Source organism: Sciurus carolinensis, chromosome 14 (genome assembly GCF_902686445.1).
Source record: "Sciurus carolinensis chromosome 14, mSciCar1.2, whole genome shotgun sequence".
Taxonomy (NCBI): Eukaryota; Metazoa; Chordata; class Mammalia; order Rodentia; family Sciuridae; genus Sciurus; species Sciurus carolinensis.
Genome location: NC_062226.1, coordinates 51,280,088 through 51,294,535, shown reverse-complemented (window position 1 = coordinate 51,294,535; position 14,448 = coordinate 51,280,088). Strand labels below are relative to the sequence as shown.

At 38.2% G+C, this 14,448-nt stretch overlaps 1 protein-coding gene across 4 annotated transcripts in view; it reads right to left on the bottom strand.

Annotated features, from left to right (window-relative positions):
• Window positions 1-14,448, bottom strand: part of Slc24a2 (solute carrier family 24 member 2) — a 215,745-nt gene that overhangs the window by 78,968 nt on the left and 122,329 nt on the right. For 3 of the 4 annotated variants that reach the window (XM_047524979.1, XM_047524978.1, XM_047524981.1), the window contains exons 3-4: window positions 4,813-4,851; window positions 2,025-2,133 (exon numbers count right to left, since the gene is read on the bottom strand). In XM_047524979.1, the coding sequence (XP_047380935.1) occupies window positions 2,025-2,133; window positions 4,813-4,851 (148 nt within the window). The remainder of the gene's footprint in view (window positions 1-2,024; window positions 2,134-4,812; window positions 4,852-14,448) is intronic. The other variant, XM_047524980.1, reaches the window with a different exon arrangement.

Below are 14,448 nucleotides of genomic sequence, written 5' to 3'. Positions count from 1 at the left end.
TAAGGTAAAACTAAAGAGTGCACTGAGAGAAGAGGGTTGGGGCCTTGATTTATACTGGATGGTCAGGAAGAATGGAAGGAGTAGAGCTGGAAGAAATGGGAGGGGGTGGATGGAGGGAAAAGTGCTCTGGTCGGGGGAACAGACTACGGCAAAGATCCTGAGGCCAAAAGGTGACTGTCTGCAGATGGCAACCCTTGTGGTTAAAACAAAGTGAGCCCAAGTGAGTTTGGAACAAAAGGAAGATCATGTAGACCATGGTAAGGGTTTCATAATTTTTCTTAGAGCCCTGGTAACTCTGAAGATTATAAGTGGGAGTGACATAACCCAATTGACTTTAAGATGCTTGGGCTGCTATGTGGAAACTGTGTGTAGACAGAGGCAATGGAAGAAGTGAAGACCAGCTAGGTAGCCTCTGTGGGAAGCAGGGAGGGTGATTGGAAGAAAGTGCAGACACAGGGAGCACAGGAGAGAAGCTTGAGCCTGGGCAGGGGTTCCAATGTTTTATGAAAGGAGACTAATGTTAGCTAGGAAGTGTGATTGCGAAGCACAAGTTTACAAGTATGAAAATACTTTATCAACGATAAAGTGCCCAACCATGAGAAATAGTGTTGCAGATGAAGAAACCAGGTTCTAGAGAGACCTTCACTTGCCCAAAATCACACAATGACGGCTTTGTGGCAGTTGGCCTGCGATTCCTTTACTCCTTGCTCCGTGGTTGTACCCAAGGAAAGAAGGCGACTGGTGAACAGGTCCAAACCCTTTGTTAGGTGGACCTCTGGGTTAATAGAGTAATGATGCCCCTGACAAAGGATTATCACTTGCAAACTGTAGTGGAATCTATGAAGCAGGGCATGCTGGGGGACACCTCTTTGGGATATAACAGGGAGATGCTTCATAACAGAAATTCTCCATGCTCTGCAGAGGGAGGTGACCTTGTGGCCTCTCCTATTCTGCTGGGGGAGAGGTGTGTGTCTAGTGAGGGAAGGTAGGGCCAGGGAGTTGCTCTTGGGGTTCCAGAGTTTTCTTAACATCATGTGAGTCTCTTGGTTGCCTGTGCCCTTTAAATTCCTTAGCAAAGCTTGATACTGGATGAGACCTATGATGAATGTGGTAGGACTAGCAACCAAAGCCCTTGTGTTCAGTACACATACCTGTTTCTCAGGTCATATTCTTCCCAGGACCCCTCTTAGTGCCTGTGTAACATTAGCCTTCATTGTAAGGTTCGTGGTAAAGCAGAACTGACTTGGTTATATCGAAAGCTCTTGCTACTGGCAAAACTCTGATATTTATTTGACCTATCAGATATTTATCCACTGGAAAAATTAATTTTATATGATATTGAGATGCAACTGAAGAAACCTGATGCATTTGGCTTCATCGTGCCAAGTAAAACCACAAAAACACAATACTGGACTTTTGGGAATATCTTTATAATTACCCTGGGAGGTTCCCCAATGACAGCTCCTGAGTAGTTACCGTACAGATCTTTGGATGTTTAGATGCTCACTCTCCCCCCACACTCCGCCCCACCTCCAACTACCAAAAAAAAAAAAAAAAAAAAAAAAAAAAAATCAGCGCAATATCAATGTTCTGCCATGAACATCATTTCCCAAATTTCTCAAGGCCCTCCTAAATCCTGGAGTTCTTTTTCTCTCTCTTTTTTAAGGTGTACAACTTCTCTGCATGAACAATTCTGTTTTGAAACTTAGGATGATAAAAGAAAACTGCTATTCTAGCTGGGTGGGAGGGAAACCTTCCTGTCCTCTGCCTCATAGTAAGCTGTATTTATACTGGAGGTATCAAAAGACAGAAATGGCACATGGAACTCACAACCTACTTACTCCTGGTACAAAGCCACCCACCCCAAACTGAGCTGTGGTACACAAAGCACATCACAGGGCAGGGCTTCCTCTGGCAGATGCTACCCAAGAGGAGTTTGACAGGCATTAACATGTTTTGTGAAGAAAATTCTTTGATATCCCCTTTCCCCATCACAAGCTCCCACACCAAAGCTTGATGTTTACCTTCGGCGAGTGGGTCAAGGGTGTGTATCATGAGCTGAAAGATGCTATTCCTCATGAGACTGTTGTGGAGGGAAGCAGAACTTCCGCCTCGCTGTAGGCGCGGCTTAGCCTGAGCAGAGAAACCAAAGATACTGTTAGTTCTCGGAAGTAAATGGCCAGTGCATTAAGATAAGACCCTCATCAGGCCTGGTGGACATTCATTTCTATCACATGAACATACACCATTCAACCAAAGGTTTTCAGAGTACATTTCTAACCTCCTGGGGGATAGCTTTCTCACAACCTCTCCTACCAAATGATTTAATTGCTTATAGTTGTTTTAGAGCTTAGTCAATGCAAGGCAACGTGCTACATGCAACACATCATTTGCTTATCTCATTCTCAAAGTTAACCCCATGAAGTAGATCCTATTAGTCTTGGTTCTAAGTAGATGAGGAAACAGTCTTAGAGAAGTGCAATGAATGTCCAAGTCACACAGATAAAAAGTGAGAGACAGAGGCATGGATCTCAGGTCTGTTTTTCTCAGAGATGGTATTAAAGAAGTGGGTGGTCCCTAAAATTTTTGGATTGGTGCATCCCATTGGTAAAATTTTTGAGTGTATATAAATATCAATATTAACAAACTATAATTATATAATAAGTCTATATTGATATCAATGTTCACATTAAGATCCTTATCTATATAGACATACACACTAAAATATGAGCATATACGACTTTTTTTTAAACTAAGAAGAATAATATAGAAAGCATATGAAGAAGGTGCCAATGTCTTTATTCTTGCTCCTCAAAGGATCAGCTTGCATATCTCCTGGGAGACCTTGTCTCCATCCTGGGGACTGCAGCTCTAATACAGAAAGCACTGTGCTTTGAGTTAGTGAGAGCTGAAGAGAGAGAGCCTTCTACCCTGGGGATCCCTGGAAAAGCCTCCTGGCTTCCGGGAGGAAGGTGGTTCTTTGCAAAAACTCATATTAGTTGTGATCCTTTACCCAAATAAAAGGATCTGAGATGTGAGAGGATGAATGAGCTTCTAGAGACAAGTTTACCAACAAACTCTTTTTCTTTTATCTCCAGAAGCAAATAGACTAAAAGTAAAACCCACCACACTACTCACTATATTTTGACAGATTTTTATCTCAAAGAGAAACTGCTTTCTTCTCCTTGATTGATTTTGTGCTGCTTATCACAGGGGAAGATGCTCAGAGGCAGCTAAGCTTTATAGACAAATAGATTTAAGGGGGAAGATTTAAGGTACTATAATATAAATGAACTAACTTTTTATTGAAATTTTGGTCCTAAAGCTTAACATTAAATTTTTCTGAGGTCAAATAAAAATAAAATACTATTTTCAATGTAGTCTTCTAATATTTTACAGGGTTTTCCAAAGTATTTGATTGTGCTTTGAACCCACAGAGCGTTTTCCAAGAAAAGTTCCATAAGAGATCCCATAATTAACTAGATTTAGAAAATGCTAAACCAACTCTTCTTTAGAGTTTCAAGACACACATTAGACCATTAAGACTTCTACTAATGAGATCTGGTTAACTTGGGCAGTATTTCTAAACTGTTGCCAACATGTCCCTTATTTTGTTAAGTACTTATTAATGATCATAGTTCAAATATTTGGTGGCAAATATGAAACATGTAGTGAGCTTGAAATATAAGTAAAATCTCCAAGTGAGATACATGGAGACATTGAATTTATTATCATTGTGATTTTATTAAAATCATACTTCCAACTCAACAGTGTTCAGAGAAGAATCAGAGGTGTCTCAATGGTGAAAGAGATCATGAGCTCCTCAAAGGAAGAGACTGAGGTTTGTGTCTGTCGCCTAGTACTTGATCTAGAATCCTCTGGGCTCTCAATGAATGTCTTATGTCTTTGAGCATTAAGTGAGGAAGGACAGGGATATAAGTATCTTCATTACTAGTCTTTTTAGCCTTAAAAGTCTGTAACACTTTTAAATGCATTGTATTAACTATTAAGTTATAGAGGGTTCAGATGATGAAGGCTCATAGTATTAATATATATTAAGATACTATCTTAACATATATAGTAATATGTATTAAGGTGAGGAGACTTGAATAAAGTTGATATGTAACCATTAATATCTCAACACAAGGACTCAGAAGTCCTCTCCTTGCCATGTTGCACAATACTAAGTGTGAGACACTAATTGAACAGGGACCGGAAAATGTGTCTCTTGCTAATTATCTCTCATAACCATTGTTACTGTGGTCCTTATTCTGGGAAACTGGAAGAACTTTGCTGTAGGCATCTTCAATAGAATAGAATTTTACCTAAGGAATAACTTAAAACATTCTTTCAGGCATTATGTATATGCTGAATATATATGTTTCATGCAGCATTTCTTTTGGTGGAACCAAAAGAAATTTTCAACTAAAAAGTAAGTGCATGCGATACACAAAGAAAACAGTTATCGAGCATTATATTCCACGCTGTCCCCGACCAAATATCAGCTCAACATCCCTTGGAATGTAGTTTTGAAATTTCTCACTCTTTCAACTTTTTCATGAAAAAGTTCATGCCCAATGGCAGAGAAAATTCAAACTTTTGAAACCTAGGACCCAAAATAATTGTCAGCAAATGTCATAATTCAGTTGTTATTCATCGTAGGACAGAGTATACACTTGCCCCATGGATTAAACCATATACGTATTCCAAGGGAGAGGATGATTTGCTGACCACACAGTCCGATTTCCTCCCAACCCAGCCCCACACTCTCCACAGGCATGGGAACAGGCAAACAGGGCCACTGGTCCCTACCGGTAGAGTTGGTTCATCCTTGTCCCTGGCTGTAGATGACTGCATATAAGAGAGAAAGGCAAAAACAAAAGATAGATAAATAAATAAATAAATAAATAAATAAATAAAAGACAAATTACACATAGGGTTTACATTTAATAATAGGTGTCAATATAGAGAAAGATTTGGTTCTTTCTACTCTTGCAATAAGACAAAACAGGGGGCAAGGAGTTGATATTTCTAGACGATATATAGTTGCATATTCAGGCACATAATCCATTCTCTCAAGAGGTCAAAGTTGAACGGCCAACCTAAATGGCCAGTATTAGAGGCCAGTTAAATAAATTATAGCCCAGACATGCAGTGGAATACCACGGGATCATCAAAGTGAATGAGGTGAATCTGCATGTATTGAAATGGGTAATATCTAGGAAATACTGTTAAAAGGAAATTTATTTTAAAAACATTATTCATTATTATATCACTTCATAAGATAAATTAATAGTACTTTGGTACTATTTAGTATTAATATGTAAAGGAAAAAAATCTGCAAAAATTAGTGTTAGTGGTTATTGTTAGAGGAGGTGGGATTACAAAGAAGGATCACTTTCCATGTTTGGAGCGAGTCAGTATTCATTATCCTATATACGGTTAATAAAATAAGCCCTGAAGAAGTTAGACTGCTGAATTAATGACCAGGATCAACTATACACAGAAGTCAGATAATCCACTTTTTCTTGTGGCTTCTCTACTTCCAATTTTCTATTCTAAAATGGAACTCTGTCTAGTTGGGAAGGGTTGGCTAGAAAATGAGGGCACAAGAAGGTTTGGTCATCTATTGGAAAGAACACAGTTTAGGCAAGGAGACTTTGGAATTCCCATATGACCCAGCTCATGGCTTTGTTTCTCCATCTCAATGCAAACTCCTGGTCTTAGGCAGAACTAGGCACCATCCTGTGATTTCTCCAGTGATGCACAGGTGCCTTAGGTCTAAGTGACCTGCCCTGTCACTTTGCCTCAACTATGGGTGCTTACAGCAACAGCAAGGCAGAACCTCCCTCACTCAACCTTGCCTTCTGGTCACCTCAATTAGAATCTGAGCGGATATGCACCTGCAGGAAAAATTATACACATGGAGAAAAGGTGATAGGTGCAGAGCTGTTGCAGAACTTCACGGGCTATGGTCTTCTTTTTTTTCGGCCACACGCATCAAAAAAAGAATATTAAAGTGCTTCCATATCCCACATGAAATATACATTCCTGAGTAAAAAACAAAGAGGGTTCTTAAAATTTTGAATTTCAAATTATTGGCCATGTGTAATTTATTTATGATCAGCATGTTCAAAATTTTGGAAAGTGAGAAAATTGAATGCCTGATTTGTTTTCACAGGTAATTTTCAAGAAAAGTACATTTGATAATGAGGTTAATATTAGATATTTTGTAGACATTCAATTAAATATTTAATAATCTTGATCTTTATGGATATGTTTTTGAACTTTGGAACACTCCAATATATTTTTTTTCCTTCTGGTTCCAAATACTTTTATAGATCCTTGAAGAACTTGTGTGTCTTAGTTACAGACAAAAGGTTCTGTGTTGATGATAATCTCTGAATATGGCCTATGGGAATGACTAAGTTTGCCAGAAGACGCCCTGATTTGGAGGTCTTTCTAGGTTACATCTTTAAAAACTCTAACAAAGCAACACCCTGAAATCCTGGTTCTGAGGAACATACTTGGTGACTGGAGTGGACTGGAAATTATCCTTTGTTTTCTCTCAGCTCTGAAAGGGACCACATGAGCCTGCTTCTCTCTGGCAGGTCCTTTCAATTTCTCTTCTTACACCTCAGACAGCTCAACAAATGGCCCCTATTCTACAGAATAATCCTCTGGGGAAATTTTCCAGTGCAGTGAGCTCAGCCTTTGGACATACATCGAGATTAACTGTCAGAGCACACCTTTTCAGTTAGCAAATTTATACCTTGTGGTTAAATGGCAGACAAATAATTATGAGTTAGAATTGATATCCCAGGGATACCCAAGAACAAGAAGGAACAGGAAAAAAACAGAAAAGGGTGGGCTTCAGAAGAGCAAAAATAACACCAGCTGAGCGTTTGGATTTTAAAAAATATACTTTATGAAATTATTTGAGGGAGAAAAAAAAAATATCCAAACCTGTCTTTTGGTCTGAAAGAGAGAAAAAATATCTGCCTCACTGACTTCCTTTTTCTCTCACAAGCTTGGAGGGTCATGAAACACAATAAATGGAAGGAAATACCCTGTACATAGATTCTGTGAAGGAAAAAAAAGTGGATTTCAGAGAAAGGTCTGAAAGCCTACATAAAAATTTCCACTGTTTAATGTCAACAGAAGTTGACATCTTTAGTTTTCTTTCAAATGTGATTTGCAGATATGAATATGCATCAGGCAGCAAGATGTAAATTTAGGTAGATATACAAATGACAGCTGAGGCCATTTAAAATTCCTCTGCACTTTCCTTTTATGTAGCCCTGTTACAAAAGGGGGCATGGTGATAATTGCCCACTTTCAGGGGTTCACCCACATCTATTGATAGTTCCTGATGTTCACCTGATGTAGGCTTGCTTTAATTGCACCTTGAAGCAGACTCATCTGCTGCAGCTGATGGGAATTCAGTTTTAAAGGGGTTTTAGTCACATTGGAAATAATGAATGACGGGGACAAAGAAATGATCTTAATGTGTATGGCCAATAGGTTTTTGGTTGACCTTGATGTCATGAATTTATTTTCAGGGTCATTGACCATCTGGCTAATTTATTCTTTTTTAATTTTCATTTAAAAAAATATTTTTAGTAGTAGATGGACACAATACCTTTATTATTATTATTTTTTAATGCGGTGCTGAGGACTGAACCCAGGGCCTCACACATGGCTGGGTGAGCACTCTACCACTGAGTCATAACCTCAGTCCCTAATTTTCATTCTTTTAAAAAAAGTTTTTCACATTTTTATTGGTACATTGTAGTTGTACATAATAGTGGGATTTGTTGTTACATATTCTTACATGCACAAAATACAACACAATTTGACCAATACAACTCCCTCGTACTTTCCCCCTCCCCCCCTTTCCTACTCCTTGGTCTCTTTCCTCTGCTGATCTCCCTTTGGTTTTTGGGAGATCCACCCTCACCTTTCTTTTCGTTTTTCTTCTCTAGCCTCCACATATGAGAGAAAACACAACACTTGAACTTCTCTTAACATGACAGTCTCTAGTTCTATCCATTTTCCTGCAAAGACATAATTTCCTTTTTCTTTATGACTTAATAAAACTCCATTATGTGAATATACCACATTTTCTTTATTCATTCATCCACTGATGGACACCTAGGCTGGTTCCACAGTTTGGCTACTATGAATTGTGTTGCTATAAACATGGGTATGCATGAATCACTGTGATAATATGACTAATTCTTCAGAATAAATACTAAGGAGTGGTAAAGCTGGGTCCTATGGTGGTTCCATGCCTAGTCTTTTGAGGAACCTCCATACTGATTTCCATAGTGATTGTACTAATTTAGAGTCTCACCAAGAGCATAAAAGTGTTTCTATTTCTCCACATCCTCTCCAGAATTTATTATTATTTGTATATATATTTTTGATACCCGGGATTAAACCCAGGGATGCTCAATCACTGGGTCACATCCCCAGTCTTTTTTAATATTTTGTTTAGAGACAGGGTCTCACTGAGTTGCTTAGGGCCTTGATATATCGCTGAGCTGGCTTTGAACTCGTGATCCTCCTGCCTCAGCCTCCTGAGTTGCTGGGATTACAGCCATGCACCACCACACCTGGCTATTAGTGTTTAAAATCTTGATGGCTGCCATTCTGGTGTGAGATGAAATCTCAGTGTAGTTTTGATTTTCATTTCCCTAATTGCTAGTGATGTTGAACATTTTCTCATATATTTTTTGGCCATTTGTATTTCTTCTTCCAAGAAGGGTCTGTTTAATTCCTTTGCCCATTTGTAATTGGGTTATTTGATTTTTTGTTGTAAAGTTTTTTGAGCTCTTTATTCTAGATATTAACACTCTGTCAGAAGAATAGATAGCAAATATTTTCTTCCATTCTGCAAGTCCCCTCTTCACAGTACTAATTTTTTTCCTTTACTGTGCAAAAACTTTTTAACTTGATGTCCCATTAATTACTTCTTGGCAAATTTGTTCTATGGATATTACAGAAGACGACTCCTTCAAGCAGAGACTAATGAGACTTTAAAGATTAATCTTTCCATTCTTACATTGGGCTTTGTTTTTAATCCCTGTAATTTTAGTACCATCAATTATTATGCCATCCAACTTTAATACCATCCATTATTACTCAGTGTATTTCATACACCAATACTATCAATTTGGGCTGAACTAATTTGAAAACCCAAATCCTAGTGGTTGGTTCAAAGGTTATGTCAGCTGTAGGAAAATTTGTTAAACCAGTCTGTGGTGTACACAGCATTTCTTGAGGATTATTTTAGAGAATTCATTAAACACATCTTTTTTTTTTTTTCCAGTGCTGGGGATTGAACCCAGGACCTTGAGCTTGACAGGCAAGCACTCTATAAACTAAGCTATATCCCAAGCACCATTAAACACATCTTGAAGGAACCCAGGCTGGGACATTGGTATGCCAAGGCAAGACCCCTATCCATTCATGACAGCTGAACTTCTACCAGGGCAAGATGTACATAATGCATCTTTTACTTACAAGAAAGTATTCTGTAATGTATATCTTTATTCATTTGAAACCAGTTTTCTTCCTAATTACAAGCTGGTCCTGTGGCCACTGCCCCTAAATTGAGCAATAGAATGAGGCTGTTCATAACCGCTGTTGTTCTATACCGGAATTGTGCACTTATTCAAGAATTGTTTTGAAAGTAGAAGGAAACATCTAACCTATGTGGAAGTATTTTTCCTCAAATAGTAAAGCATCTTATGTATTTGGAAGCATTTTAAATGTTGTAAATCATTCTCCAGTCATTAAATTTTCTATCTTCCACTCTGGAAAGCCACTGGTTGAGGATGATTTTGCAGAATATGAAGTGTAGTTTTGATGTTACTGTGAACGGTGCTTTACCCCAGATAGAGGCCCCCACTTCCACTCCCTACACATCAAAATTAGGCAGATATTGCACAGCCTAGCTTCCTAAGACCACTCAGTTAGAGAATAGTAGCCATGGTTCATTCTGCCATGTAATTGCCACCTGCAAATCACACAATCAAGTGGGAAAAAGAAATTATAAAATAAGGGGTAGTTTTCCTGGCCAATGATTTGGCATCAGACACAGAGGAAAAAAAATTTTTAATTGTCAGAAAAATCCAGCAACAACTACTATCACCATAACTTTCTATACCAAGTCCTATGACATGTGCTAAGTTGATTATGCCAAAGACTCACAGGCACTATGAAGCCTAAGGAGATAAATTTAAAAGCATTACTTTGTCATAAATGTGATCCAGAATAAATATGCCAGTGATTCAAATACCAATCCAATATTTAATTTACATGAATTTTAATATCTTAGAATCTAGAAAGATTAGATGAGGGATTTTTAAATTATTATAATGAACACAAGTAAATTGTATAGATTAATGGGCTTCACTGTAACATTTCCACACATGCATATATTGTGCAAAGATCTTGTCCACTCTCTCTGCTACCCACTCTCATCCTCTTCTCTCCCCACTCCCCAACCTGTCTCTCTTCTACTTTCAGATCATATTTTTTTAAAAATTAATTTTTTAATTTTTATTTTGAAGTTTCCACATATGCGACAAAGCATGAAATACTTGTCTGTGTTCAACTTATTTTGCTTAACATGATGTATGAGGGATGAATTAAATGATATTCATTTTAAAAAATGACATGAAGCATAAAATGATGTTTTCTTCTTCTTTCAATACATTATCTGTAGTAAACAAAGACACTCCTGGGTAAAAAGGAGTATGTATACCTCAAAACGTACTGAAAAGAGAGATAAAAGGGGTAAAAGCCTTAAGTTGGAAATCTAAAAGGAAAGGAACTTGGCCACCTCTCCATCAGATGGAAACTCATCTCCTGCTCCTCCTTTTATGATGACTCAGCGTATTCCCTAAAACATTAGAGAAGAGATTAAATAAGTTCTCGAAGACAGAAATACTAAGATACAAATTCAAATTACTTTACTGCTGGTTGTTGGGAAATTATTCCACAATCCCAGTCCTTCAGGAAAGTAAGAATCTCAAAGATTAAAGAAGTGCTGAAACTGGCAGCCCAGGAAGCAGAAATACACAATTCACAGTCGTGCTTAAAGAGATACATCAGAATGGAGAGAAAGGGTAGAAATGACCTAAGTAAGAAGTGGGTCAGGAAAGCTCACATTCAGAAGCAAAGCCCTTTGTTCATTTGTTTGAATAATCCCCATTGTCATGAAACATTTGGGATAGGAGAAAGAAACTTTGAGACCAGACATCTCCAGAATGAGAGTGGAAGAGAAATTGCCTAGAAACAGCTAAGGAACAGTATTTTGCTTTTTAAAGATCTGTGTAAGAAAAAAAAAAAAAAAAAAGTAAAATGGGAAGTGGTGCTACATGAAATTTAGGGCCAGACGACTGATTCATTTTCTTGTTTTTGTGGCTTCTTAGTTGTGTGACCTTGAGCAAGTTAATTAATCTCTGTATGCATTTGTTCCCTTGTCTGTAAAATGTTGATAATAAGAGTATTTACCTTAGAGGGCTGCTGTGAGGGCTAATAAGTTAATTCATATGAGTGCTTAGGCCAAAGTTTGGTACACAATAAGCAGTACATACTAACTCTATTATCATCTTTATTAATATTAGGAGCCTCAAGGGAAAACAGTTCCATCACAAAAGTAGATTCAGGTCATGAACTGGGTTTGGGAAGAGGGTGGCCTCTCTGGGAAGCAGGACAAGTTTATTGATGAGGATGGTGAGAGGTGATTTGTGTAGGACACTAGAAGATGGTCAATTGGGCGGGTCCTAGTTTGGCAGCTGTGGCAGAAGGAGATGACACAACAGATTCTATTTTCTTGACTTGGCTCCTGACCATGTCCCATGAATCACCCCATTTGAAGGACACAAGGTTGGCAAAGCTAGGTTGGCATCTTGTATCTCCTGTATTTTAGGGGGCCTGGCTTTGATCAGGAGGCTCCCTGGACGTGGAAGATTCTGAGAAGGTAGAACCCAGACCTGAACTGAAAGGAGCCCCACAACTCTGAAATTCTGGGATTTGAACTGAATACTTTGACTTGGTAGGGTGTTTAAAAAAGAGGAGTATCTGGAGCAGAAAGACTGCAGGTCAGTCATGAGCTCATGTTTCCTGGAATGTTTTCCTTTCCTGGGTGTATTTGGGATTAGAGGCTTCTGTATTCTGGAAAGCTAAGTGTACAGGGATAATCTGTGAGTACACCCAGTGTAAGCACCTGGGAGCACCAGGTGCCTGTTGAAAGTCACGATTTGGCTGAAGAGTTAAATAAGGTCCTTTCAAAAAAGTTAACCCTGTGAGAGGGCAGATACAGGTAAGAAGAGGCATTTCATCTTAGGGAGCCCCTGTAACATGGGAATGTTGGGAAGTTGGGAATCCTTAGTAAGGCAAGGATGCCAGGGTAATGTCAGGATGCAGACCTGCCTCATTGCTGACAAATTAAACCTATAAGATTGTAGGTAACCAGTGTCTCCAAATTACAATGGTCATGTACCATTACCAGAAACATTCTGGACAAATAACAGGCATAATGTGAATTTTTACCATCATCTCTCTATCTGCTACTGTTAACCATTAATTAAACATGGACTAATTTCTTTCCTCTCTTTTGAAAGACAAAAATAAATAGAAAGAGTCCTAGTAAATTTCTTCTTGCATCCCAAATAATCCTCTTGTGTACTCCACTGGGGAAATAGCACAAACTTTTAAATAGTTCTTTAAATGCGTCTCATAGCTATATTGGGTATATCCTGTACCCAGTTTTTCCACATAGTCTTCTTCTGAATACTAGAAGTTGTAAGATCCTTGAGGACAAGATTCTGCTAGGTGCCTTCTATGGTTCATGACTGTGGCTACTTAAAATGCAACCAACCAGGTGGCCTTGGGTGAGTGAGGCCACCCAGATAGAACAGGAACTCTGTTTCTGTGTGAGTAGTCAAAGTTCCCGAGCTGCCTGTTCCACTGGTTAAATTAATAGTCATGGTGATTATTTAAGTCCGCTTCTTAAAGAACTATTTAATCTTTCTTATTAAGTAGGTGCATAGAAGACAGTAATTCCCATTTTATAAATGGAGAGAAAGAGAAGAGAGAGAGAGAGAGAGAGAGAGAGAGAGAGAGAGAGAGAGAGAGAGAGAGAGAGGGAGAGAGGCAGGGAGGGCTTCAGGCTATTTCTGTACTCAGGATACTAAGCACCAGTGTTAATTCATTTAATTTAGGAGTTAATAACCCATCTACCACTGCTATCTCTTGCCTTCCCCTGAAAAATCCAGATGTTGCTAATATACTTTATTATATTGTTTGAGCAATTCTCACAATTACTAATGAACAATTTTGATATGCCAATCAAACACAATCTGTTAGTGGTGTCTGGCATTAGTTACACAGATTTCATCTGACTAGTTATGAACCTCAAATGCATTTATAACTAATGCATATATTAAGTCTTTCTTACCTTACTTCTTTGAAGGAAAGAATGTCTAAGAGCATGTGATTTTTAGAAAAGCCCAACAAATGTTGGAACTGGACAAACTGAAGAATAATTTTACAGCAAATCAGCAATTTTAGTAATAATAGGTAATTTTATAGAAAGCTAAATATATGCCAAATGTTTTATATGTAATACATCTCATTGAATCCAGGCAGTAATAAGTATTATAACCACCTCTGTTCCCTTTAATAAATGGGGATCCTGAGGCTGATGGAGATTGGACAATTTATCCAAAGCCACATAGCCAGTGAATGGCCGAACTGGGATATGAATTCAGACATCTAGGCTCCAGAGCTTTCTTAAGTGTTGGGGAAACAAGAAGGTGGAATTTTCCTTGCAGTGACCTGTGGGGAGAAGTTTGCAGGGAATATAACTCCAAATACAGTAAAAATATTAAGAACTATTTATGAGTTTTGACTTCCAATGGAGGTCAGAAAATAGTTGCCAAGCAATTGTTGTGCATTCAGAATGATGAATTTTATTTGTGTTCATTGGATATGCATTTTGTTGTTGTTGTTCTTGAACTTGTGAGTTAATACCTAGGAATAAAGTATAGAAACCATTCTGTGGTCTTTTTTCTCTTATGGCATTATTATTTAGATTCTCCCACAATTGTCATGATTTTTCATTACTTCTCTCCTGAAGGTCATGGAGGGGACTTTTTATGACCTTCACAATGGTATAGGTTCAAACGCAATGCAAATTAATTTCAAAGTTGATTTGCATTAAGGTGTTGATAACAGTAGGTGGGAAGATAGGGGCCCTCTGGTGGCCTCATTTATCACTGCGGCCATGAGACACTGTTCTGGATGTAGTTTATTTAGAAGCACAGATGTGCCAGGTCTTCAATTAATTTCTAATATTTGAAGGAAGAGTGCTGTTTCATGTTTCAAGGAAATAACAAACTAAAAAAGAAAGAGAAATCACCATCAGTGTTT